The sequence below is a fragment of the Telopea speciosissima genome, chromosome 5, assembly GCF_018873765.1.
Source record: "Telopea speciosissima isolate NSW1024214 ecotype Mountain lineage chromosome 5, Tspe_v1, whole genome shotgun sequence".
In the NCBI taxonomy this organism is placed as follows: domain Eukaryota; kingdom Viridiplantae; phylum Streptophyta; class Magnoliopsida; order Proteales; family Proteaceae; genus Telopea; species Telopea speciosissima.
In genome coordinates, this window is record NC_057920.1 from 7,772,090 (window position 1) to 7,796,759 (window position 24,670).

At 38.0% G+C, this 24,670-nt stretch overlaps 1 protein-coding gene across 1 annotated transcript; it reads right to left on the reverse strand.

Moving 5' to 3' along the window:
* Nucleotides 1–19,757: 19,757 nt before the first annotated feature.
* On the reverse strand, nucleotides 19,758–23,023 carry LOC122660979 (laccase-11-like). Its single transcript, XM_043856254.1, has 6 exons — nucleotides 22,870–23,023; nucleotides 22,616–22,767; nucleotides 22,286–22,530; nucleotides 22,065–22,193; nucleotides 20,722–21,645; nucleotides 19,758–19,976 (listed from the first exon to the last, which is right to left on the reverse strand). Exons 1-6 carry the CDS (start codon nucleotides 22,975–22,977, stop codon nucleotides 19,846–19,848), a joined length of 1,689 nt encoding a protein of 562 aa, XP_043712189.1. The 5' UTR covers nucleotides 22,978–23,023; the 3' UTR covers nucleotides 19,758–19,845.
* Between the last annotated feature and the right edge of the window lie 1,647 nt (nucleotides 23,024–24,670).

Here is a 24,670-nt window from a genome sequence, read left to right on the forward strand (position 1 = left end):
GATTCTTTACTCCTTGCTGCCTTTTTTTCTAGCACATCAGCTATGTTGTTAACTTCTCTAAAACATTGTGTCATTCTCCACTGTATGGAGTCTAGGTATCCTGCTACTGTCCTCCAAAGCTGTAGAAAGTTCCATGGTAGATTTGTTGACAATATACAAGATACCACCGCTGTAGAGTCGCACTCTATCCAAAGGTTAAAATTCCATGGCTATCATAGTAAATCCATTCATTTGATCTATGCCATAATAACTATCAGAGTATTAGCGGAAACTTTCATGGGTTAGGGACATCAAATTTAAACCATTAAACCATAAACTATTCATCCACCCCATGTTCCCACCCATTGGGTAGTAACACTGTTGGCATCTAGCTTTGTATATTACAATCATCCACATGGAATACAATCATAGAACATCATTCTTATAACGGTCTAGTCAAACATAATAATGACCTTAACTATACTTGGAGAATAGCAAGGTCAACTTCAGTCTAAGTGAACCTGCTCGATCACAATTCCTTTTCCTTTATCTTTCGCTCCTTTCTCTGTAAAAGCATTCATAATAATAGAATGAGCTTGATACCCCAGTAAGTATGATAAACAATCCTATATAACAACACTTATACATAATTCATAACCATTTACTAAGGTAACAAGCATCTTTCACTATCCCTACTATTTTTCGTATCAATCATATAATACCCGTCTTTTATTCTTAGCCTTAGCCTCAACTCCTCATTGGAAGTGGTATCCCCTCATGTCGGGTCGTGTCTTGGCTAAATCCTCAATGCCTCTCAAAACTTTTGTGTCTGGTCATGTCTTAGACTTAGCCTCAATGCCTCTCAAAACACCTATTTTTTTTTTTTTTTTTTTTACCACCCCGAGTTGTCTATCGGCTTAGGCTTAGATTTACGTTCTCACTTAAAACTTGATCTTTCATCATGCACAAGTGTACTTTCATAACAAATCTTAGGCCTATCATGAATATGAATATAATACATGGGCAGCATCATATAGTTGCAAACACTATATAAGCACATACTTTCTTACCATTTTTAAACTCATTCGAATATTTAATCATGCACACATAAAATTCTTACTTCCATTATAACATACACATCTATCATGTACTATACATACACGACTTACAAGTGGCATATAACATATATTCATTTATCCAATTAATCATTAATACATATAAACACAAGTTAAGTAACTACACATTCCATTAGAATCATGTATCGTTACTTACCGTCCGACGCTTCCAAGACTTCCAAACTTTATTCCAGTTCAAGGAGTCCTAACTTCATAAATACCTTCCTGTTCCAAGCTGTTTTTGAGTTATTTCCAGAGCACTTGGGTTGTTGATTCCTTCATAGAAAAGTTGTATTTTTAAGTCCTTTAAACACAGAATAAAAAATCAGATCATTTTCTTTTGAAATGATCGAGTTATACCCCTTTTACTGAGCTACGGTCATTCTGCCCCTGTACCCAGAATTCTACCCGGGAGTTTACATACCCTGACTTTGCATAAACGTTTTCCCCTATTTAAGAGCAGAATCTGGGATTGAATCCTTCTCCAATATTTTTTTCCCATGTGTCTAGTTTCCAACCCAACTTGAGTCATTCACTTTAGATTTATAATGAAGTAGATATGCCCTCTAGACTGACCAAAGGTCATTCTACCAGAGCAGGGTATCCGAATTTTTATGGGATGAAACAAGGGGTAAAGATCGGAGGTCTTAGCCTCACTCCATTACATCTATACCATTCTAATTTTAGAATTCAATGGTTTACGATCAAATTCTCATTAATCTATAAAAGGGACACTCATGGAATCTAGTTAGATTATACAAGAAGGACAAACAACCAAACTTACCTTCACAAGGTCAGTTACACATCTATAGAAATCCAACACCTCTTTAGATTCATTCATTTTCCTTAATCTTTTCTTCAAGTTCCAAGAGTTCTTCACAAAGACCTTCAAATTTGGATTACAATTTCTTCAAAGAATTAGTAACCCAGCATTAGAATTATGTAATCATGCTACTAACACTAACAATCCTCTAAAACCCTTTCTTGAGAACAAAATTAAACTATTAATATAGGCTTTCTTACCTCCAAATTATGTGCATGAAATTCATTCTTCTATTAGAGCCTTAATCCTCCAATAGTCCCTTCAAAATCACCATGAAAATCCTCAACTTCACAATCTTCTAACCAATTTCCCCTTTTTCTCTATTTTCCCTTCTTTTTCTTCTTTCCCTTCTTTCTCTCCTTTTTAGAAATGCTAAGGGAATCTTAGGTTATGGGCTCACCTCCTCCCCCTTCGACGATTTTTCCTTTCCTCTCCTTTCTTTCTTCATTCTTGATTTTCTCTAAATCCCTTTACTTCTTCTTTTCTTTGACTACCCATATTTCTCTCCTCTTTTGTTGACTTACCAAGCCATGCATTTATTTCATGGGGAGCATATTTTCTTTGCATTTATTTCTCTTTTTGGCTCCTCTCTCTTTTCTTTGCTTACCCACCTTTTCTTCTAACTTTTGTTGACTTACTAATCCATTCATTTATTTTCTTTGTCTCTCATTTATTTCCTCTCTATTTCTTTTCTTTTTGACTTAGCAAACCATGCATTTAAATCTGTCTCTTATCCATAATGTTGCTCCACAACTTCCATCAACCTCCTTTCAAAAATGTGGAGAGCTTCTTGGTCTTGTTATCTTACTTGTGCTTTTTCCTTTCTTGTTCAACTATGGAGAAGATGTAACCCATGTCGGTATGTTCCCTACCCCACTTTCTAGTAATCTTCCCATTTTATTTTTAACATTTAGAATGTGGGATCCATTAGATTTCTAGGTACAAAAATATACTTATTTGTTCCCAAAGGGCTTGATTCCAACATCCATAGCTTATGAGAATAATTTGATGGCCATTAGGCTATTAAATCCCTTGGTTATTTTAAGCACATACTAAATATAGAAACCCTAACCAATTCCATATAAACACCTATATGTGCCATTTTGCCAATACATACATACATATATATATATATATATATATCATGTATTGTGCCTTACAAAATTTAATATGTTCACATACATATCATACTCTAGAATACCATTCATCCAGATGTACCCTAGCATGCATACATTATTATGGTTACTAGAATTCGGGGTATTACATTGAATGTACCAAGACCCCAGAGAAAACCCATTGCATTTGGAGTTCAAATCTATAGGTTTTGTCCCCTACGGATGATGCCTAGGCAGCCTGCGGTGATGCAGTACATCATCTGCAAGCATCGTCCACAGAGGCTAATTTAGCCCAGTATTGTAATTTCTGCTCTTGGTTCACTCATGCTCGAGCCTAGGGCTCAACCCCAAGTTATTCTAGGTTGCGTATGACCTAATCAACCTAACCTAACCTCTAGGATGATTGACCTAAGACCTAATTGGACTCTAAAGTGATGTAGAAACCTTCCAAGCCTTAAACCAAGCCCCAACCAAACAAGCCCTTGAATCCTTAGCCAAATTATGTGTAACCCCAGCCTCCTCCACATTTCTCCCATTCCTAACACCTGAGAAAAGGAAGAGAACATGGAGAACAAGAAAGGAAGAGGAAGAAGAAGAAGAGAACTCACCTCTTGTTGTTCCAACCTCCATTGCTGCCTTTCTTGAGCTTATTCTCCATTTCAACTGATTAGGAGCTCATCTTCTACCTTGGAGCTCGTGGGAGAGGAGTATATTGATCCATTTCCAGCTTAGAAGTCATCTCTCTTGCTATTCTAGCTAGTTTCTGCTGTAAGCTATCCAATCTTCTTGAATTCCATTCAATTCCTTATAGATCTTAGATTGTAGTTGCTCAATTACTGTTCAGATCATAGGGCTTCTTGATCTACTGATTATAGACCTTCAATTGGATGCTAGAAGCACCAATTACTGAGCTCAGTTGATTGATCCCTAGCCCCTTGACCTATCCACCATGAAAGCCCCATCTAAGCACCTTGAAATTTGGGGATTTTTTATTGGAAACTCCAATCTATGATTAGACCCTAAGTGGGTTGGGTCCCTATGCTAATTAGTGACCCTAGAAGGCTAGGATATTTGCCCAATTGAAGCCTTGAAGCTCCCAAGCTTGTAGACCACCCTCAACCCCTGAGTTTTTTTTTCTGAAAAACAGTAAAATTAACTGTTGAGGTCGATGCCTGCGGACGATGGGTCTATCATCCACAGACACAGTCCGCAAGGACTAAAATGCTGTTGTTTAAGGGTTTGACCTCTGCCCACTATTTAGACCATAACTCTGTCGATACATAAGCAAACGACACAATCAAAAATGCGTTGTAAACTAAACTTCAAGGTATACATTTCCTATGAAGAAACCTTTGACCCAATCAGAGGGGAAGGCTCTCGAAAGTGGGTGTAAAGCTGGCTATTGTGCATTGACATCTTTAGTAGAACTGAATTTACTCTGGTGATCTCGTCTACTTCAAGGATATTTAACTAGGGATTGTGAGGTATTTTAATGACGTTTGTTTAAAAAAAAATATCAACATATTTTAAACATATTAAATTAGGAAAAAAAACCATCGGGAGAGGTCTCACGGGTACGCGTGAGAATCGGATTTTGGTTAGAATCATCGACTCAAAGAACAAGGTGAGTGGATTAGATACTTGAACTTAATTTCAGAATGTTTCTCTCATTGCTTGTGACTGTCATTCATGCATATGTCATGCTTAACATGTTTAAATGCTATATTCACTATGAATGTTAGATGGATTTGAATCCTTATTGAATGCCAAAACAGGTGAAACATGCTAAGATACCTACCATGTTGAATGCTAGTTGCTTAGGGATTTACAATTATACTTACACTGTTATGTGTAGGATATATGATGTTTAAGAGATGAGTGTGAGAGGTGGGATCCAAGTGCCATGAGTGGGCGCTGGACTTGAGATCGCTATGAGTTAATCAACGGGTTTGTGACTGAACAACCATGATTTTGGTATCACATCCGCCGTACCTTTGTATATGTATGTGTAAGCTAGAGGAGGCGAAAGGATAGCCGGGCCGACTATTATTTCGGTAATATGGACTCGACATCTAGCCTATACATATGCATGCACCTTCATTTATTTAGATGCATATGGTTAGGATCATACCTTTGTTGGGGTAAAATCCACACATCACCTTGTATGGTTTTGATGATAACAAATAAGTTAGTTGTACTAACTTGTGCTAGTATGTATAGAGACTTCATAAGAGTTGAGCATCAAGTAAGGGGGAGCATGTAAGAGCTTGATGCGCCATGACAAAGAATTCAAGATGTTGAACTAAAGATGTTAAAAACAATAACATATCTCAAGATTTCTATCCAAGACAAGTTCATTAAGCATTTGTCTATTTTTTTGTAAAGATGTAATTAAGTCTAAAGTCCTCAAACATTATGTAATGCACACACTCACGCATGCATACATGTAGTAGACCTTAGGAGGTTATTTTAGACCTTTCCTACATGGACTTAACCCAAGAAAATGGCCTCATACTTGGACTTAGCCATTTTCAGCAAAATCAGCTGATCCGGCATACCGAATCCCAATCTGACATGCTGAATCCATTTTGACCTGCATATTTGCAATCTCAGGGTTTGCTCACAGAGAGCAACTGGAATGTGCTGAATCTGATCTGGGATACCAAATTGCAAATCCGGCATACCGAATCAGATCCAGCATACCGAATTGCAATATGACTGTTGGGATTTAACCATTAGTCAACGGATAGATTCCATGATCCGGCATACCCAATTGGGAACCGGCATACCAGATTAGGATAGAATTATGTCCTAAATTAGCAATGAACCTTAGATGCTTTGAGCACCTTTGCCTATAAATAGGTATGCTCATTTGGACTAATCACAATCAATTAAGGCTAATCAAAAGCATCAAAAAGGCATTCGAACTTGATCATTCAAAGTATTGAAGCATTCATTCATCAAGGCAATCAAGTTTACTTCCCACTCTAGCTAATTATATTCACTTAGCATTAAAGCTCCAAAGTGGAAGTTAGCTACACATTCACTAAGGTTGAGGTAATCCTTATTTAGTAAACGTTTCATTATTATATGTTGTATGTCATCTTGCTCGAAATCAAGAGTAGTTAATTGTGTTGAGTCCTCTTACTCGTTAATCAAGAGTAGTTGGTAGTGTGAGTCCTCTTGCTCCTAATCAAGAGTTGTACGAGTTCTCTTGCTCATTCTCAAGATTCTTATTAATGGAATTCTCTCTAAGGTGAGAGGAGTGGACTTAGGCATAATTGGTCGAACCACTATAAAACAAATGTGTCACTTTTGCAATTTACTTACTTAGTTTTGTTAATTGTTTTATTTTTGCACTATTTCTTTTAATTTTCACTAGTTTCACCTATTCACCCCCCTCTAGGTGAATTTACATTTGGTAGCAAAGCGGGAGCTCAAGACCGTGATTGTTTTAATCCAACTAAGAGTTTAAGACCATGGGATCCTCTGTCAATCGCAAGGTTGAAGGATATAACATTATCCGACCTCCCTTCTTTGAAGGTGAAGGATTCTCCTATTGGAAGAATCGCTTCAAGAACTTTGTTTGTGCTAACAATACCGATGCTTGGGAAGTAATCGAAAATGGACCTAATAGCATAGACAAATCCAAAGAAGAGTGGACTCCAACTGATAAGGCAAAAGTCCAACTTAAGTATGTGGCTATAAGTTACATACAGTGTGCTTTGGGAGAAAAGGAGTATAATAGAACATGCATGTGTGACTCTGCTAAGGAGATGTTTGACAAGTACCTATGAAGGTATGTCTGAAGTCAAACAATCTAAAATCGATATGCTTGTAAACGAGTATGAACTGTTTAAAATGAAAAATGATGAAGATATCTATGCAATGTTTACTCGTTTTATTAATATTGTGAACAAGCTGAAGGGTTTAGGGAAAGTCTACTCTAATGGAGAAAATGTCCGAAAGATTTTAAGATCCCTTTCAAAAAAGTGGATACCTAAGACTACAGCAATCAAAGAGTCCAAAGACATAGACAAGCTGAGTCTAGATGAGCTTTTGGGATCTCTACAAACTCATGAAATGGAGCTCAAACTGGACACCAAGGAAGATGAGGCTAAGGAACCAAAGAAGAAAGTTGTGGCCTTCAAGTCCTATGAAATAAGTGACGATGAAGAAGAACTTTCGGAGGACGAAATTGCATATCTTACCAAAAAGTTCTCAAGGTTCCTAAAGAATAAAGGTAAGACCTCATTTAACAAAAGGAGGTTCTCAAAAGATCAGAAAGGTAAGAGTCTTTCAAAAGATACCACTGACTCCTCTTCCAAAGATATCGTTTGTTATGAGTGTAGAAAAATATGATATTTTAGGGAAGATTGTCCCAAAATGAAGAAGTATAAAAAGACCTACAAAGCCGAACACACTCTTGATTCAAGCGATGAAGAAGAAGATGATGAAGTATCTCAAGATGAAGAAGAACAAACCAATCTCGCACTCATGGCTACTGAAGACGAGGAATCTCAAAATGAGGTAACCCCCACTTCTCCATCTCATAAAGATAAAGATTTTTTAGAGTTAGAAGAGGCTTTTGAAGATCTCTATCAAAATAGTTTGGAACTAGCAACCACAAAAAAGAATCTCTTGAAAGAGATCAACACCCTTAAAGACCAAAACACATCTCTAACTTCTCAAGTGAACATCTTGGAAGAAGAAAAGGAGAAGTTGTGTAAAGCCCTAGAGTCATTCATAAATGGTAAGAAAACACTTGATATTCTATTTGGAAATGCCTCCAAAACACCTTTCAACAAAGAAGGGTAGACTATGATGTGAACAAAAGTTCAAATCAAAACAAAGAGGCAAGTTCAAGTAAAATAATAAGTAAGAAAATAAAGAAAAAATATTGTAATTATTGCAAAAAGAGAGGACACTCTATTGAGGAATGTTACACTAGAAAGAAAAATTCTCAATCCAAGAACACCAACCTCAATAGGAAGACCTCAATAATCCCTCAAGTGATCATATGTAACAATTGCAATAAGAAAGGACATACCATTTGGGAATGTCGTCATATGAACAAATCTTTTCAGTATCCCAGAAGACCTTATAATGGTCAAAATAGGAGAAGTTATCCTAATTTGCAAAAACCATTTAGAACTCCACCAAAGGTACAAAGACCACCTAAGAACCAAGGACCTTATAAAGCACCTCAAAGTCAAAGACCTTGGAAACCACAATCATACACACATTGGTATGGCAATAACCATAAGGGGAATGGTAACCAAATGGTTTGAAGGCCAAGAGAAATGTATGATACTAACAATAACGGACCCAATTCTCAATGGGGACCAAAATTTTATTAAACATTTCTTGTTTTGTAGAGCAACATGGAATGATACATTGACAGTGGCTGCTCAAAACATATGACTTCCAACCCAAAGTCATTTTTTGAGCTCATGAAGCAAAAAAGAGGATGGGTTTCCTTTGGAGACAACAACAAAGGTAGAATTATCGGAAATGGATCGATCAAGTTTGGAGGTACAGTGATTTCTAACGTTAGTCTAGTTGATAATCTCAAGTACAATTTACTTAGTATAAGTCAACTATGCAACATTGGATATTATGTAAATTTTAATGCCTCTAAATGTGAGACTAAGGATTCAGATGATAATGTGATTCTTGAGGGTTGTAGGAAGAATAATGTGTACACTTGCATATTTAGTGTTAATTCTGTTAATGCATGCCTTATTTCTAAATTTGATGATGCTATATTATGGCATAGGAAGTTGGAACACATTAATTCTAAAACTATTAGATCCCTATCCTCTAAAAATTTGGTGAGAAACCTACCTAAGTTGAACTTTGATAAGCAACACACTTGTAGAGCATGTCAAAGAAGTAAACTTACAAAGATATCTCATAAGACTATAAATTATGTTGCTACTTCAAGACCTTTGCGACTACTTCACCTTGATTTGTTTGGACCTATCTAAACCACAAGCCTAGGAGGTAAGAAGTATACATTTGTAATTGTAGATGACTACTCCCATTTCACCTGGACTCTCTTTCTCAAGCATAAAAATGATGTTTTTGAAGAGTTTGTGTCTCTTTGTAAGAGAGTACAAAATCAGAAGGATTACATGATTACTTCTATAAAAAATGATCATGGCGACAATATAGAAGAATTTGGAGAGTTTTGTCTAAAACAAGGTATAACACATAATTTTTCGGCTCCTAGAACATCACAATCTAATGGTGTGGTTGAAAGACAAAATAGAACTATCCAAGAAACGGTTAGGACAATGCTCAATGAGTACTCCTTGCCTAAGTATCTTTGGGCCGAAGCTATTCACACGGCGTGTTATGTGTTGAACCGTGTTTTGATAAGACCTATTTTATTGAAAACTCCTTATGAACTATTTCATAACAAATTGCCTAAAGTTGATTATTTCAAAGTATTTGATTGTGCTTGTTTCATTCTTAATACTAAGGACAACTTAGGAAAATTTGATGAAAAAGCTGATGATGGTATTTTTCTAGGCTACTCCACAAATAGTAGAGCATATAGAGTATTTAATAAAAGAATACTAGTTGTAGAAGAGTCTATAAATGTTAGGTTTGATGAATCTATGGCAAAAGAAAAATATAAAGACCTAGAAGAAGATGATGAGGATGAAGTATTTGAAATTAGGAAGAGAGTTGAAAAAGTTGCTCTAGATGAACCTAATGATCAAGTACATCAACTTCCTAAAGAAATTAGAACTATTAAAAACCACCCTCTTGACCTTGTCATTGGAAACCTTGATAAAGGTATACAAACTAGGAGTAAAATCTAAAATGTTTATTCCAATGTGGCTTTCATTTCTACCATCGAACCCAAGAATATTAAAGAAGCACTTTTGGATAGTAATTGGATAATTGCTATGCAAGAAGAGCTCAATCAATTTGAAAGGAATCAAGTTTGGGACTTAGTGCCAAGACCATATAACACCAAAATTATTGGAACCAGATGGGTATTTAGAAATAAACTTGATGAAGATGGTAATATTACTAGAAACAAGGCTAGACTGGTTGCCCAAGGCTATAACCAACATGAAGGTATTGACTTTGATGAGACATATGCACCTGTAGCAAGACTAGAATCTATTAGAATGTTACTTGCGTTTGCTTGTCATAAGAATTTCAGGTTACATCAAATGGACGTGAAGAGCGCATTTTTAAATGGCTTCATCAATGAAGAAGTACACGTCATTCAAGCACCTAGATTCGAAGACCCAAAGCATCCTGACCATGTCTACAAGTTGAAGAAGGCTCTCTATGGCTTGAAACAAGCTCCAAGAGCATGGTACGACAGGCTGAGTAAGTTCCTGATTGATGATGGTTTTACTATGGGTAAGATAGATACTACTCTCTTTGTGAAACATAGAAATAAAGACTTAATTCTAGTTCAAATATATGTAGATGACATCATTTTTGGCTCTACCAATGAATCTCTATGTCTTGACTTTAGTAAGAGTATGAGTAGTGAATTTGAAATGAGTCTTATGGGTGAATTGAATTTCTTTTTAGGACTTTAAATAAAACAGACCCCAAATGGGATTTTCATTAGTCAAACTAAGTATCTTAAAGAATTATTAAAGAAGTTTGACATCAATGGACAGAAGTCATCCAGTACTCCAATGAGTACATCTGTAACTCTGTTTAAGGATGAAGATGGAATCCCAGTTGACCTAACTAAGTATAGAAGCATGATAGGTAGCTTACTCTACCTAACGACTAGTAGACCAGACATTATGTTTAGTGTCTGTGCTTGTGCTAGGTTTCAAGCCCAACCTATGCAATCCCATTGAGTACTGTAAAGAGAATCTTTAAGTACTTAAAAGGAACTCCAAGCATTGGCTTATGGTACCATATGGACAATGACTTTGACCTTATTAGCTTCTCTGACGCCGACTTTGTCGGGTGTCATGTTGATCGGAAAAGTACAAGTGGTACTTGTCATTTTCTTAGATTATGCTTAGTTTCGTGGTTTAGTAAGAAGCAAAATTTAGTTGCTCTATCTACCACCGAAGCTGAATACATCACCGCTGGACAATGTGGTGCACAAGTGTTATGGATGAGGCAAACTCTCCAAGATTATGGGGTTAAGTTTGACACTTCCTCAATCTAATGTGATAACACCAGTGCTATTAATCTCAGTAAAAATCTGATTTTACACTCTCGAGCTAAACATATTGATATCCGTCATCACTTCTTACGTGATACTGCTCAAAGAGGTGAAATTCGTCTTGGTTATATTGAGACCGAGAAGCAACTTGTGGACATCTTCACCAACCCTTTGAGTGAAGAGAGGTTCTGCTCTCTTAGAAGAGACCTAGGGTTATGCAATCCCTTTGAATAAAGTTTGTTTGTACATGTATTGTTTTGCTTGAAAATGATTTCTCTGAAATTTGTTGCTGAAACAGCCGATTCGGCATACCGTTTCCAAATTCGGCATACCGAATCACACACAGTGGCTATTTACTTTCAGATGCAATTGTACTGTTTTATCGGATTCGGCATACCGAATCAGTTTAAATTTTTAGCCGTTTGCAGGCGTTGGCCAGGAAACGGTATATCGGATCTTGATTCGACATACCGAATCAGGTCCAGTGACTATTTTCTAGCCGTTGGAAGACTTTTTTGTGCCTATATATACCCCACTTTTTCACCTCTCGTGGCATTACTTTTCACTATTCATCTATCATTAACCCCAAGCAAGAGTGATTTATTCAATTACTCATATTTCCACACTCTCTCTCATATTTCTCACAATTATTCAATATGAGTCAAAGAGGAAAAGCACCTATGACCGGAGAAGAACCCACCTCCAAGCATGGACGACGAGGAGGAGGACGTTTTACTCTTATTCGGGGCGCTTCTTCTCGATCTCAAGGAGCTTCTCATCAAGAAAATCTACCCGTTCAACATTTTCCATCTCAAGAGTTTGTTGAAACTTGGCCTTTGTTCGCCTTAAGAAAAATTGAAGAAAGCCGTTTCGTTGACACCGCCTCCTTCGAAGGTATTCATCTCCAAGACTTGTTTGAAGCACTAGGATGGGCATCTCTTCTTCACCCTCCGGAAATTTGCTACCCCACCCTCGTCCGCTACTTTTACAACAATTTTTGATTTAGTGGCATGGCCGAAGATTTAAAGCTTACTTCTTTTGTCAATGGCGTCACCATTGAACTCTCTCTCGATGATCTTGCATCCTTGCTTCAAATTCCCAATACCGGCCCTTGCATTTATTGGAATCCAAAATACTCCAACTTCGGTGATATAGTGAATCATGAAGATATCTACTCCAACATCCTCACCGAATATCAAGCAAATGAGACTTCCGTTCCGATCGGGTGCCTCAAGATGATTCCACATATAGTCTCCTATATCATTCAACATAACTTTATTCCAAGAGGAGGAGACCGAAGCAAGTACTTGACCCCTCAAGCGTATCTTACTTATTGCGTTGTCACCGGTACTCGTACTTGTCTTCCTTATTTCATAATGAGGTACATGGAGCACCTTGCCAAGCCATCTCGGAAGAATAATCTACCTTATGGCCGTCTTCTCACTCATATCTTCGTTCACTTCAATATTGATCTCTCTTATGAAGTTCAATCATCCAAAACTTCTCAACCCATTTCTCGAATTTCATTTCATAATCTCGATATTCCGGATCCTCTTGCGAAATCAGGCGATGAAGAAGTTGTTCCACCGAGACGTCAACCACGTCAACAACGCTTTGTACCAGATGCTTATCAAGATTGGATCTCCAACATTGATGAGTATATGGATGAAGCAAACACTCGGTTGGTGGAGCTTGAAATGGGACAACAACATCTCCAAGAGGATGTTTCTACCCTCCATCAAGAAATGAAGAGCGGCTTTGCATCTCTCAATTCGGCTTTTCATTCTTTGGCTCTCAATCTTGGACACTTGCCATTTGATACACCGGCGGCTACTCCTCAAGCCGGCACTTCTCATGGCGTTGCACCTCAAGGAGTTATTCCCTCTATCCCTCCATTTATGGGAATGACTTCTCAAGATCCTCTTGATCCAACTGCTCTTATGGTGTAATTTTGTTTATCCTCCCTACATTCTTTTTGATAATGCCAAAGGGGGAGACAAATTGGGATTTGAATTTGAATTTGTATTTATGTTTTGACTATGCTAATGCTATGTAACCTTTTCAATTAATCAATGCAAGTCTATCATTAATGCAAATTGTGTGTGTCTTGATATTATCTTGATATTGTCTTTTAATATTTGGTACTAAGTTATTTGTCATCATCAAAAAGGGGGAGATTGTTGGGGTTAAAATCCACACATCACCTTGTATGATTTTGATGATAACAAATAAATTAGTTGTACTAACTTGTGCTAGTATGTATAGAGACTTCATAAGAGTTGAGCATCAAGTAAGGGGGAGCATGTAAGAGCTTGATGCGCCATGACAAAGAATTCAAGATGTTGAACTAAAGATGTTAAAAATAATAACATATCTGAAGACTTCTATTCAAGACAAGTTCATTAAGCATTTGTCTATTTTTTTGTAAAGATATAATTAAGTCTAAAGTCCTCAAACATTATGTAATGCACACACTCACGCATGCATACATGCAGTAGACCTTAGGAGGTTATTTTAGACCTTTCCTACATAGACTGAACCAAGAAAATGGCCCCATACTTGGACTTAGCCATTTTCAGCAAAATCAGCTGATCCGGCATACCAAATCCAAATCCGGCATGTCGAATCCATTTTGACCTGCATATTTGCAGTCTCAGGGTTTGCTCACAGAGAGCAATCGGAATGTGCCGAATCTGATCTGGCATACCAAATTGCAAATCCGGCATACCGAATCAGATCCAGCATACCGAATTGCAATATGACTATTGGGATTTAACCGTTAGTTAACGGATAGATTCCATGATCCGGCATACCAAATTGGGGAACGGCATACCGGATTGAGATAGAATTATGTCCTAAATTAGCAATGAACCTTAGATGCTTTGAGCACCTTTGCCTATAAATAGGTAAGCTCATTTGGACTAATCACAATCAATTAAGGCTAATCAAAAGCATCAAAAAGGCATTCGAACTTGATCATTCAAAGTATTGAAGCATTCATTCATCAAGGCATTCAAGTTCACTTCCCACTCTAGCTAATTATATTCACTTAGCATTAAAGCTCTAAAGTGGAAGTTAGCTACACATTCACTAAGGTTGAGGTAATCCTTCCTTAGTAAACTTTTCATTATTATATGTTGTGAGTCCTCTTGCTCGAAATCAAGAGTAGTTAATTGTGTTGAGTCCTCGTACTCGTTAATCAAGAGTAGTTGGTAGTGTGAGTCCTCTTGCTCCTAATCAAGAGTTGTACGAGTTCTCTTGCTCATTCTCAAGATTCTTATTAGTGAAATTCTCTCTAAGGTGAAAGGAGTGGACGTAGGCATAATTGGTCGAACCACTATAAAACGATTGTGTCACTTTTGCAATTTACTTGCTTAGTTTTGTTAATTGTTTAATTCTTGCACTATTTCTTTTAATTTTCGCTAGCTTCACCTATTCACCCCCCCTCTAGGTGAATTTACAACCTTCCCAGTGCTACACCACTTACCAACAAGGGGTAAGGTGTTAGGTAACTGGTGGTGACTTCCGACAGACAAGGTTGCCATTCTAAACAGATCGGTGTCTGGCGATCCCTGAGTGGGTACTAGAACCGGGTTATATCGGGAGTTTGCGGACAACCCATGGAAGGGTTGTTGGACAAGTGTGTGTCCATCAAACTCGGTTCGGTCCGGTTCAACCCGGTTCACCTTTGTATTGAACTTTTATACATTTTAGTTTAATATTATCACATGCGATATAAACTTTTTGAGCATTATGTGTCCGTAAGTTTTACTTAAAATGGTAGTCATAACTAGGGTTTGGGCTGGGCACCTTTATCTTGTGGTCGTCGCATTGGGTATGCCTAGACATGTGATGTCAGGGTTCGAATGCGAGTACTCACATGTTTAATGTGTGTAGTGGCAAAGAATCTACTTTGTCGATTCCCTCATGTATTACTGCCAGATGTAGGAAGGGATAGACATGTGTCTCTGACACCCTTTGCTTGAGGGAACCCTGTCGCTACAAAGTGTGATTGCATTCTTTGGTTCATCAATGACTGAGACTCAAGCAAGTCAAAGCCGGTGTTCTGGGAATGCGTTAACACTTTGTGAGTGAAGGAGTTATCCAACATGGTCACCACTACCCGATTAGGGGAACACCAAGATTGAGACTGTCTGTGTATGGTCGGATCAGAATCTGGATCTAGTGCCGTTTGGAAATGGTTTTGCAAAAATCTATTTTACATAAAATAAAAGATTATATATATTTATTTGAACAAAGTGTTTTATCGAGTTTTGCGGGACCCGATCAGATGCATAGACACTCTTATATGGACATGTACTATGGATTGGGGTTTGGCAGTACATGTGTACATGCCCTAGATTCCATAATGATGGTGTTGATTAGTGGGGGGATTTGTATATGATAATTTGTTATCATATAGGGAGTTATTTGGAATTTGTTATTTTAATTAGTTCTTTATTTAATTAATGGATATGGTGCTAATTGTAATTATCCATAAAAATTAAATAAAGTAACTAATTAATACTTTCCCTATTAGATTCTGCTTCTTCACCAATTAGAAGCATTTTGAGTTTAAACGGAACTACCAAACAAAGCCGTGGAACCAATCGCCGTGGAACCTCTGACTAACAACAATATATGTAGAAGGTACGAACATGACTCACTCATGGTCATTTTCAGAGGTATCAGGGGGTGCGGCGGTCATTTCATGTACTCCTGTGTCAGGCATAAGGTGAGCGTGCAATGTTCTTTCTCCCTACATATTGTAACCAATACTATAGTTGACATTCTCCTAACAAATATTCAATATTGTAGACAAAGTGACAAACTACCTAATCTCTAGTAATAAGTATTTTTCAAGTTAATTAACTTGCTTTCATAAGAAATAACTACTGAATAATAATAACTTTTTAGGGCAAGAGATCATTGTCTAATCGTATAGCACCTGCAGCAGTGTGAGGGCCAATGAGTGCACATGGGCAACATAGATGTGATTTTTGATTTCTAAACATTCAAAGGTCAACATAAATGCCGATTTGAGCTTAGCCATGCAGAAAATTTATATCAATTTCTAAACATTCGAAGGTCAAAATTTTTAGATCATCCTTCCACATGGCAAAAAATACAAGGTGTGATGGTTTACTTTCTATGTGAGATTGTGAGAGTTGTGTTGTAATCTTTTCCCTTAAATTTTAATATATAAATTATGCATATCCACATTTCTTTTATTACAAAGGAAAAACTAATTGCATAGTGAAGCCTAGGAAGGACCCTATGGAAGAACTACAATTCATTATAGCAAGTGAAGTGTTATGCTTCACTATCTCCCACATGGCAATATATGAGTGTGGCCACGTGGTAAATAGTGAAACGTTGGAGGACTCTTTATTATAAGATTTATAGTATTAAAGCCATGGTAGGAACCCTGTTAGACTTAAATTTAAAACAAATAAAAGAAGTAGAGTTTTCATGTTCTTAAATATTTATCCTCTTATTTTTTGTTTTTATTAAAATAAACTCTTCTATTTTATTACCTTGTACCCATTTTTTCCAATTACTTCATAATTCCATACTTTCCTAGTTTTGTTAAAAAATTATAAGATATATTATTTTTTTAAATATTAAACATACTTGATATTTCAAAAAGACAAATCGAAATTCATTTACTCAAGAAACTAGGGGATTGTAAAGAAACATTTCTTTGAGGGTTTTGAGAAAATCTGTGTAGTTTCATGATAATTCTCCAATCAAAATCACTCTCATTGAAATCCTACTTTTACTAGATCGGGTAAAACCCGATCCATGCACCCACTTGGAACAGCTGTGGGGCCCATGTGTTAATGGTGAAGCTTGATTTTTGGTCCAGAATGTGCAGTTGAGATCTTCGGAGGACCATTTCGGCCTCGAAACGATCTCGGATTGCCGAAAAATGGCGAACATCCTTGCTAAAGGCTAGGTGTTGTGTTGGGCTCGTCGAGATCTTCAAAATGGTATATTATGGGATATAAGTTATGTTTTGGTCTGACCCTGTCCAGTTTGGCAATTTCTGGGTCCAAGGGTATTCTTGTACTTCTTCGGGTTAGGGCTTCTCTATATAATGTTCTTATCTCTGAGAGGACTATAAGAGAGGTTTTGTAACATTTCCAGAGAATAGTGATATTCGTTCAATTGCTCGACCGTGGATGTAGTTTCCGATCTTGGGGGTGAACCACGTAAATTTTTAGTGTTGTTTGTTGCTTGTGCTTCTCTGTTTTTGTTTTTCTTCTGCAAATCGCCATTCTGGGCGTTGTTTCTTAACACCATGGCCCATTAGGGTTTTGAGGGGGCCAATAGGTGGTAGGCGTATTATGGGGAAGGTGAGGCAGCCGAATAAGTGAGATAGCGGCAACCTCTCCTCCCCCATTGACACTCGTTCTCTCTTCCTCACTCCCTCATTTTCTATCTTGCTCTCTTTCCTTTTGATTACGTTTTGTGTGTGTATATATCGTTAGGGAATCCATCACGTTCCCTTGGATTATCGAGTGTGGAATATCCATTGGAGAAACCTAATGTGTACATAGATCGTTGAAACTTCATCGTCAATGTTTGTATGATCAACGTGTAGGACAACCAGGCCAGATCCTTTCCGCTGCATGGGAAACATCAACAAGGTAATGCTCTAACCCGAGTTGTTTCCATTTTAATATCTACTTTATTGAATTTGCTAATAGGTGGCATCTTAAAATGTTAATCAAAGCTTTGACTCACTAATAATAAGTTGAAACATATATATCAAACAACAATTAAAAAAAATGTAGAGAAATAGAATGCTAACTGGTCGCATGACCTTGCGTCTTAATACAAGAGCTCGTGAATTACCGTTGCACCCTTGTGAAATAAAAAACCCCATATATGTTGATTTTCCTATGCATGTTCTCATTAGTCCCCATGCTCGTGCAGGTGCTACACGACCAGACAGCAATCTCCCGCCCATTAATTAAATAAACAACATCAGTCACTTTCTATCTAAACCAAATTGAAGAATGGGAAGTCTAAAGGACTGTAGATCATGGTGGAGAGAATGTGGAAGTAGAATTTTAATTCGGATGGAAAAAGTTATTATGGGGTGGGCGAAACGACTGCTTCGCCCCATGTGTTTGGGCGCATCCTATGCCCCTGTATGTTGCGGTACAGAGAACATATGTTGCCCCTAGCATTATGTACCATCCTTACAACTTTGGAGATCGACTTTGTTCAACAAATTATACGAATGACCAAATTAAGATTGCATATGAATAGGTCTTTCTTACATTTAAAAAAAAATATTTCAAAGGGCATTTTTATCAATGTCGAAAATTTTTAATTGCGTGTATTATTCAATTCTTACAGTTTGCAGCTTAATTACATGGGTGTTGAATGCAAAATTGGTTTTTGGTAGTCATCATTTGGATTCTTGTAGTTGCTGAAACATGATAATTAAAGGAAGAACAAGGGAAGTATTTCGTTCTTCTTCATTAAATTTTTCTTAAGGGGTGGGAATAAGGGGAGAAAATAATAGGATATTATATTTATATAGGATAAATTATACGTCACCCCCTGGTTTTTAAATGAAACTCAAATCACCTCCTGGTTTTTGAAAATACTTAAATCACCCTCTGTATTGGACACCAATATGACAAATTAGTCCCTACCGTTAATTTTATGCTGTTAAGTGATGATGTCATCCAATTAAATAAATTTAAATCCTTAAACTACCCTTGACATCCGAACATAGATTTGAAGGGTAGTATTGTAAATTTAATTCTAATGTTTTAATACAAGGGTAAAATAGTCCTTTCGCATCAATAACTAACAGCAGACTAACACTGTTATTGTAAAGGGGGACAGATGAGCATTTTCAAAAACCAGGGCCGGGGGTGATTTGAGTTTCGTTTGAAAATCAGGGGTGATATGTAATTTACCCTTATATATATCCTATTTCCATCTAACTGTGATACTATAAGCTTAATTTGCACTAATAAGGGTCCCTCATGTGGTTCCAAGCTTAATAGACATTGTCTACCAAAGAAAATTCTTAGACTAAATATTCTCAAGGTGGGGCGGAGGGTGGAGGTTGCACCCAAATGAAAAATAAAAAAGGTGGGTATAATAGATTCTTCATTCCTTGGTGATTGTTGTAGCTTATGAAGGTGCTGAAAGCAAAATTTGGTTCCAATTGATTAGTACAATTGAGATTGACTTATCCTCTCTGAGTAAATTGAGATTGGATGTAAAACCATGCATATTAAGAAATAAGAATTGCTTATTGGGTCCCCATTTTGTTGGGGGAAAACACAGAACTAATGTAATCCAAAATATTTGGAGAAAAAGAAAAACCCCTCAATAATTCATAATTACATGTTGGAGCTTATTATACAAGGGTCCATTTAAAGACAACAAAACAATCAGAACCAAAAAAAAAAAAAAAAAAACAGATTTTCAAACTTATTTTCAGTTGGGTTGTGGTGGTTGCCAGAATTTGCAATTTATATTTTCTACTTTCTTTGACCTGCAAATTTTGCAGGGGATAATAGATTAAAAAAAAAAATACAAGAAAAAGTTAGCTCCAACAAGAAGAGCCTTGCACAAACAAATGGCTCTCATGAATTATTCACAATTGTGAGGAATTTAACAAGGAGGAAGATCTTTTGGTGGTGGTAATATGGATTGCTCTGGGCCTTGTCCATCTTCTACCACGAAAGCTGTCTTCAATCCCCAACTCGTGTGGAGTTCCAAATGGCAATGCATGAACCATACACCTGATAACAGTCACAATTAAGAAGATAAGTCATAAGAAACATAGATAAGTGTCACTAGGGCTGCAACAGTGTCGTGTTGGGTCGGGTCTTTTAAAACTTCAGTCCAATCCTGAATTTCCTAAGCTAGGCTCAGGCCCAGCCCGGACTCAAGGCCAAAAAAATCCAACCCTGACCCACCATCAAGGTCGGGCTGGGCTGTCCTTGATTGGCTCTAACCATGGGGAGGGGGGGAGGGAATGCATGGGCTGGCCAGGCTGGGAAGAAGAAGAAAGAAGAAAGGCGAGGAAGAAGAATAAAGAACATGAACAAGACAGGGTCGAGTTGGACCAGACTGGGCTCAGCCCAAGCCCTCAACTATGGGCATTGCAAGCTCGAGCCGTCAGGGCCAAACTTGCACCCCTAAGTGTCACCATGTTTTAATTTGCTTGTGTGCAATTTTCCTGCATTACTAATACTCAAGTCCTAACAAGTGGAATTACAGCTGATGTATGGAAATTCTTATTTGGAGGATTCTCGGATTTGATCTCAAACTAGCACCTGCGTAGAGGGGGAGATTAAGATCTGAGGCTCCAAGCTTCCCTTTCGCGTGGAGGGGAGGTTGATGGAATGTTCATAAGGCAAAAAATAGTCTGGCACCGGATAGGAATGGGTAATATGGAGTTTATAAGGACTTGGGCACCCTTTCCTTCATAGCTAGCTTTTGAAGATGATTTCTACCCTGTAAAGTCCCTAATAAATAACATACCTGGATTGTCAGCCCTGAACCTTATTGCAGTCCAACCTCCAGTGGGAACCCCAACTGTATTTCTCTCAGGAGGATCCACCAAGTTATATTTAGCCGGATCTTTCGCAGGGTTGAAGTTTCCGATTCCCGTTCCAACCACGAAGAAGTTGTAACCATGGAGATGGAATGGATGGGACTCAACAGTAAGAAGATTAGTATCTTGAAGAACCAACTCCACAGTAGAATTGAAGGCAATCTTACTGAGTCTAGTCCCCAAAGAAGTTCCAAGGTTTGCTGTAAGTGGTGCACCAGTGAAATTAAATGGAGTGGGAGGACGGTCAGGGAAATCTGTCCTAAACACTCCCTTGATGTTAAAATAATGAGATTGAAGAAGCCCAATTTTGGGCATCACGAAAGTGATATTGTTTAAGGAAGCAGTGAGTTGGGTTCCATTCTGGCAAGTAGGACATGGGTTCATTCCCAAACCAATTGTATAGAAAAGATGTCTGTCCACATTGAGGGGAACATTTGCAGGGAAGTTAGCAGAGTTTAGACTCCTAAGCTTTCCAGTGTAGTTCATGGCAAAGGAAGTATCATTTGGAGCAGGCAAATGAGGTAAGCTTGGAATTACAGTATTTGGAATGCCTTTGTATTGTAGGATTGCAGTGACAGTTCTGTTGTCTATTGTAAGTGGAGCATCCATGAAAGGCCTAGCAGCCATGAAGTATCTGTTTGGTATTTGGTTAGCCTGAACAAGGACATTTGTGGTCTGCCCAGGTCCAAGAAGTATAGTTTGGGTTGTGAAGGGCTTGGTATACACTGCATCAATCTCCACAACAGTCATATTGTGTCCGGCAATCACGAAGAAAAGCTCGTCGTTCAGTGCAGCATTGATGATTCTCAAGAGATAGGTCTTTCCTTGCTCTACCTCCATTGCATAAGTATCTAAAGCAAAGGGAAGGGAATGAGTAATTAGGATGAAGATTTATAAGCAAAGCACAAGCCTTATTCTTCAATTTAAACCATACTTTCTCCCATTTGGGCCCAAATTGAATAGTCCCAAATGTTAAGGGCCAATGAAGTGAAATCTCCACGTACCCATCTGACAAAGGGGTCAGAGGGGGACAGATGGGTCGAGATTCCATTTCATTGGCCCTTCGGGATGCCACCCCACATGGGTAGAGGATCCAGATTCCAGGTTGAGGACCTGGCTCTCCTCAAAAACAGGGGGGGGGGGTTGGTCATTTCATAGGGGAGACCCGCCTGTGAAATGACCCAAACACCCCTGTTTTTGCTGGGCTCGATGCTCCAGCTCCCACCATGGATGGAGGAGAGCCAAATTCCAAGGTTGAACACTTTCTTACATTTCTCAGAACATGGAAAGAGTGGTCCTGGCTTCCCATTGATGGTATGAGCATCTGATGCTCTAGGTGGCAAACCCAACTTGTTACCCTTCTTCACTTCATCTTCAACATCTGTGTTCCACCATTCTCCTGCATGAAAAGCAAGATTTACAGTAAAAAAACAATTTCATGTGTACAGTCTTTCTATGATCTTCACAATACCTACTAGGTTTACTACTAACCCAAGATTATATTAGACTCCATGTGAGGCTGTGGAAATGGAAATGGGGTTCCTTGTTTAGGCATAATTACAATGGCACCATAAACTGTTGCCCTTAACCAAAAAATATGTGCATGCCACCATAGGGTTCCTCTTTGGCCTGTGACATTGAAATCATAAGTATAGCTATGCCCTGTCTTGATTGGACATTGTGTTATATAAGCTGGTCCATCTGCCCAACCATTGCGAAATTGCTTCAATCCATGCCTACAAGAGCCAAGGAGTACATGTTTAGTGTGAGATTACCATAAGTTAATAAAATATGAAATTGATCTGCAACATATCACATTACCAATGGATAGACATGTTATATTTAGCAGAGTTAGTAACATTAACAAGAACTCTATCTCCTTCTCTAACATAAATAGTAGGTCCTGGGAGCATTCCATTTACAGTTACAATAGGCTTGGCATGGCACAATCTGCTCACATTCTTCACTTGAATCTGTAAACAATGAAGAAGAAGAAGATTAATGATGGGAAACCCATTTTAAGTTTAAATCATAAAAATGATGAGAAGCGCGAAATATAATTCAAAACCACTCACATCAAACTGATACTTCTTCAATGCAGCTTCAGCAGATAAGGAAAAGAGGGCAAAGAAGAGCAAGAAAAGAAAGAGAGATGATGAGTAGAAAATGCCTTGTGGTGCCATTTTAGGTCAAAATGTTTGAAACCCAAGTAAATTGTGTATGTGGATGAGAGATATGGGTTGAAGGTGTAAGATATTTATATGTTTGAAGAGGTTAGGGTTGGCTATCAGTTTGTTAGAAGAAGGGAGATGGTGTAGTTGATTAGGTATTGGATGTGAAGGGCTCAGCTCATGTCTAAGCTTGCAAGCAAAAATTGATGGGGACTTGTTTGAGCAAATTGACTTAGAGGCTAGGGAAGGAGACAAGACAAGCCAAGAAGAAGCTAGGGTTGAGAAGCAACTGCAACTTTAAAATATTAGAGGGTTTCAGCAAGAGAGGTACATCAGGCCAACCTAATCAGGCTGGGCTTTGCCGTTAAGGGAAAGGAATAGCTTTTAGACTATCTACCATTGTTACCATGGACTCTTTTTTCATTTAATACTTGAACTTCCATTGCAAACACATTGCCCATAAGTAAGGCGTGGTAGAATATTTATATTTCATATTTTACAATAGGTTGCCTTCTTCGTACAATAGGTTGGTCTACTTTGTGAGGCTGGATCAAGTTCTCGTATGCCAGATGGCGCACGGATGGAATCCACTCTCTTAAATTCCGTCTATGCGTCATTCGGCATACATACGAAAAAGGTTCTCGTACGAGAACCTAAACCATTCACCTTCTTTGTTTTGTAAACAGTAAATAAAATTATAGTACAGAAAAACAATGATGTCAATTTTCATGGAAAAAAAATCTTTCCTTATTACCCTTTGTCTTATATGTTTCAATAACAATATTATAACAATTCAAATGCATAACATGGGTAGTAGTGATGGACTCAGCTCCTGTCGCAGCAGTGCTGCATGTGCAACATTTGAGATGAGGCAATGTGCATTTACCGTCTTATCCCTGCCCAAACGCCTTGCCCGAGCAGGGGTAAGGCAGTCAACGCGCCCGCCTCATCTCAGACGCTGCACATGGCTACACGCTGTCCGGATTGACAGAATCTTTTTCTATCTAGTGGACCCTTGTCAATCCAAAAGGTTCTCTACCTCCTCTATCTAGAAGTAAAAAATGCTCTCCATTCCTTAGGTCAAGGTGATTTGATTTAAAGGATCTATCCTCCGACATAGTTTCATCTCTTGAAGAACTATCACTTGCATCATTCATGCTCAGGTTTTCCTTTATTTTTGATCCAGATCCATAAGTATCCTTAATTGTTGTCTGTGTTGGAATGCCCTTAAAGTGAATTGATCATTTATTTTTTTTCTTGTCCGTTTTCTAGAAAGATTTCGGTGGATGTTCTTTCCAAGTTCGTTCTTAGGTTGGTAGGGTCTTTTGATTAGGAACGGGGTTGGGTTTTATCCCACTTTAATGGGAACTCTATCGTGTGATTCTACTGGCTGTCTTGCCCCTTTTTGTATTCCCTGCCAAATGGTCAATTATATTAAAAAGAACGTAAGAATTAAAAAGGAAAACACCAAGATGAAAAAACTAAGAACATGCTACACCTCAACCCCCACCTACGGCATTGTCATCAACAGGCGAAAAGGCAAGCCAACAAACAAGAGATTTCTGTCAGCCACGGTGAATGGGATCTCTGTGGGGGCGGGAGAGGACATTGAGAAGGTATTTTGAAAAGATACTAAAATCATATAGGGGGTTGTGAACCCTAGGATGGTGGGTGAACCATCTTTTATGGGTGGAGAAAACCTTTC